A 3986-nucleotide genomic window follows, 5' to 3' on the forward strand; every position below is an offset into this window, starting at 1 on the left:
CTGACAATGTTTTCTTACCAAACTCTTTTAAGATTTTCACAAATTTCTGTTGGTTTAACGTTTTCTTTCGTTAGAAATTTAATAATAATGATTTGTTCCACATTTGAATATGCTTCCATTGAGTTGGCAAATATGTTCGTTCGGTTTTTTTGACTGGTACAAAATACAATTTATTTAATATACAAAATATGTACTAATCAATAATGTATTGACCAGTCATTTCTATGACTTCTTGCCATCTTTTTACCAATTTCATAATTCCATATTCATAAAACGTCTGAGGTTTACCGGCAAAAAACTGATACAGTTGCGTTTTAACAGCTTCATTATATGCAAAGTTTTTCCCGTTCAGAGTTATGCAGCGACCAGAACAAATGATAATCAGAGGGTGCCGGTGAATAAGGAGGGTAAGGCAAAACATCCCAGCCAAGCCTTAACAATTTGTTCCGAGTAGTTAATGAAGTATGGGGTCTGGCATTGTCGTAGTGATAGACGACTCCTTTTCGTTGTACCAATTCTGGAGGTTTCGAACGTATTGCTTGATTCAATTTCGTTAATTGGGAGCAATATACAGTTGAATCGATCATCCTGCTTGATGGTAAGAGCTCATAATAAATGATACCTTTATAATCCCACCACACTGAGAGCATAATTTTCTTCGGGTGCAATCCTGCCTTCGAGGTTGTTTGTGGTGGTTCACTGCTGCTTCCTCATGATCTTTTACGTACTACGTTATCGTAGACGATCCACTTTTCATCTCCCGTAACCAACCGCTTCAAAAATGGATCGTTTTCTTGGCGTTTCAGCAGCGCGTCGCAGATGGAAATGCGAGAGTTTAAGTTGGCCTTGGTCAATTCGTGCGGCACCCAAACATTGAGGCGAGAAACATATCCTAACTGACCCAAATGGTTTTCTACACTTTTGTGTGATATATTAAGTGTCGTAGCAATCTCTCGTACTGTTTGCGATGGATTTTTGTCGACGGTATTCTTTATTGCAGTCGAATCAGTCTCTGCTGGACTACCAGAACGGGACGCGTCACTAACATCAAAATCTCCAGAACGGAATTTGGCAAACCATTTTTGACACACACGTTCTGTTAAAAGCATCGTCCCCATACACATTACAAATATTCTTATGAGCTTCCGCAGCTTGTTTGCCTTTTTTGAAATAAAAAAGTAAAATATGGCGAAAATGGACGTTCTTTTCTTCCATATTTGCAACCGTGCAGCACGCACAATACTCTGGTATTAACCAGCGTATGTTTACAAATAGGTTAAGTGGAACGTCGCTTTTCAGCTGCGCAAGCGCGTTGTGCGATAGCGCTGTGGAAAAGAGATAGCAGAACGAGTAAACCCACTCCGATTAAAACACCGAAAGAACTTATTTGCCAACCCAATACTTCACTCGTACTTGTCAAACAAATAACATTGCACGCTGAGTACTGTACGATTGAAACAGGTTTGTATTTTTTGCCCCTCATAAAGTAGTGCTACCAGCTTCAGCATTTGGTTTTATTTGGCGCGTAAAATCAAATTATAATTTAAATTTGAACACTCCTCTTATTTAAGTCAAAACGTTTAATAATGCGGCGAAAGCATACTATATTCATATTGTGTAGGTCGTCAGTTCGTATTCTTGCACAAATGTTTTTTATTCTTTTCTTTGTTAAATTTCTCTAATTTCGTAAAATTAGAATGCGCGCGCGCACACACACACACACACACACACACACACACACAAACACCTTCCTTGTTGCATCTATATAATATTTTATTTATCTCAGAAATAAAAATAGTGTTTGTGTAAATAAATAATTTATAAATGTAATGAAGAAGTGGAATTACGTTAGAAATATATAAATGACCAATTCATCTTTTTCGGATAAATTTAATGTGTATTCTTTGGAGAAAAGGATAAATTTTTCAAAGTGTATACTTTCCTGAAATGCAAAAAATCAATTTTTTAACCTCGAAACAATAATCCTGACTTAGCAGAACTTCCACCTAAATAGTTGTAAATAATTCATCACGCGTTCATTCGTAAAAAAGTTGCAGAAAGAATTCGTGGACATACGTCGCGACTTAATTTCGTTTTGCCAAATTTTTTTCATGTAGAATAATTTTTAACGTGACTCGATAATTTTCAGAGAATATAAAATTTCAGAAAACATAACTTTCATTTGTGTCAATTTAGGTTGTTAAACAAGAAAGCCAATTGTCATACATACAATTGGGTTGGAACGTTGTAGCCATTTCATATATCATCTTACACATGTGTCTTTATTGTGCCGCTGGTAAAATTCTCGTAACACAAGTATGTGAAATATCATAAAAGTAACATTTATGATAATACAAGCGGCACGACCCGTTTTATAACTTAATTTTTATCATTGAAAATATATTTTGTAACTTTTCTATGACGACGAAAAAGTTAACTTAATATAAATTTATTTCGAAATCGACATTTATTCAATTGGTATATTTATTAATACAGTTTGATTGTTTTGATATTTAAGTTGCATTTTCTCAGTCTGAAAGAATACACCGTGCTACTTATGAATATGCATGGTACAATATAGAACCGAGAGCAGCAAAGAAATTAATGCTAATTATGCTTTGCTCGAAAAAATCACTGCATATTACGGCTGGAAAAACATTTCCCATGACGATGGCAACATTATGCAATGTAAGTTATGTGCAAGAATATATTAATAGATTTTTAATGTTATTGCGAGTTTTTCTTAATAATACAATTTAATCATTTCATGATCATTCTATGACACAACATAACTTAATAAATATGAGTGGTTTTAGCAATCGGTTTATCCAAATTCGTAGTATTCATTACAGATTTATTTAATAAATATATTCCGTGTAAATATTTCACATCTATTTATTTACCTTTAAAAAAAATGTTACAGTTGATGAAAACATCAGCAGGTTATGTATCTGTTTTACTTGCCAATCAAAATTGATTACGATACTATAAGCTTAGAGCTTATTTGGTTTTTTTAATAACGGGACAGCAAATAACAAGACGTACACTGAATTAATTGCATATATTTGTTCCACTGAAACAAAAATTTAACTAAAACATCACAAAATATAAATTTAAGTAAAAAAGAAATTAAAATAGAAATAGTGGTCAAAATATTAGCAATTTGCAATCTACGCACCATATACGGCATTCACGATATCTAAGTCAAAAGTACTGATCTATGACTAATTTAGTTACACTTCAACGACTATAAATAAGTGCCGATATAATAGGATTTTATAAATGAAAACAATTATTTAATAAATGTTCATAATATTCTTGTTAAATTCTTACATCGCAATATCATTCTGATACACCTGGCCTATATAATTAAAATTAACGTGACACCCTTATTTAGCCAGTGGAACGGAATTGATAAAAATACTTATACTAACTAATTATATTGAAGGGCGAACAACAAAATGTTAATAAATTGTTAAAAAATGTGTAAATAATTTAAAAATATTAAACAAATATAATTAATCAAATTAATATGATGTTACATTCTATTAAATATCCATTATTTTGATATGATGAATTACCGAATTCGAACATTCTCAACTGTGCATATTAAATAAAGATTTTATATAATTTCAATTATTGTCCTTATTTCGAACAGAAAATCTCATATTTTAAACATTTTACAGTATGAAAAGGCTTACATCAAAACTCTAACAGATATTGTCGAGATATTGTCCGTCTTTCCAATTACATGGTTTTACTTCAACTGTTTGCTGAAAATATTTTGCGGCTAAAGTTACATTAATAATGCATAGTACAAATGCATTAAACATTCGATCACAATTCTTCTTTCCAGTAGACAATTCTTTTAGAGCTGTAGAGGTTATCGGCAAACTTTAGTCATCCCATGTTTTTCCAAGATTTTATGTTGTTTCGTGCATGTTTTGTATCGTCATGTAAAAAATTCCAAACGTGTGTGATTACAA

At 32.3% G+C, this 3986-nt stretch overlaps 1 protein-coding gene across 1 annotated transcript; it reads left to right on the top strand.

Moving 5' to 3' along the window:
* The first annotated feature begins 2274 nt into the window (after positions 1-2274).
* LOC106744089 (odorant receptor 43a-like) lies at positions 2275-2977 on the top strand. The gene is made up of 3 exons (XM_014618519.1): positions 2275-2316; positions 2533-2688; positions 2924-2977. The coding sequence occupies exons 1-3, from the start codon at positions 2275-2277 to the stop codon at positions 2975-2977; spliced, it is 252 nt and encodes an 83-aa protein (XP_014474005.1).
* The last annotated feature ends 1009 nt before the right edge of the window (positions 2978-3986 follow it).

This window comes from Dinoponera quadriceps, unplaced genomic scaffold (assembly GCF_001313825.1).
Source record: "Dinoponera quadriceps isolate SergipeBrazil2010 unplaced genomic scaffold, ASM131382v1 scaffold1346, whole genome shotgun sequence".
Lineage (NCBI taxonomy): Eukaryota > Metazoa > Arthropoda > Insecta > Hymenoptera > Formicidae > Dinoponera > Dinoponera quadriceps.

Bases quoted from the DNA above. Each gene is read 5' to 3' on its own strand.
- LOC106744089 (XM_014618519.1), top strand. From the start codon at position 2,275: ATGTGTCTTTATTGTGCCGCTGGTAAAATTCTCGTAACACAA. The intron at 2,317-2,532 runs GTATGTGAAATA...GCATTTTCTCAG, and splicing joins GTAAAATTCTCGTAACACAA to TCTGAAAGAATACACCGTGC. The intron at 2,689-2,923 runs GTAAGTTATGTG...AAAATGTTACAG, and splicing joins CGATGGCAACATTATGCAAT to TTGATGAAAACATCAGCAGG.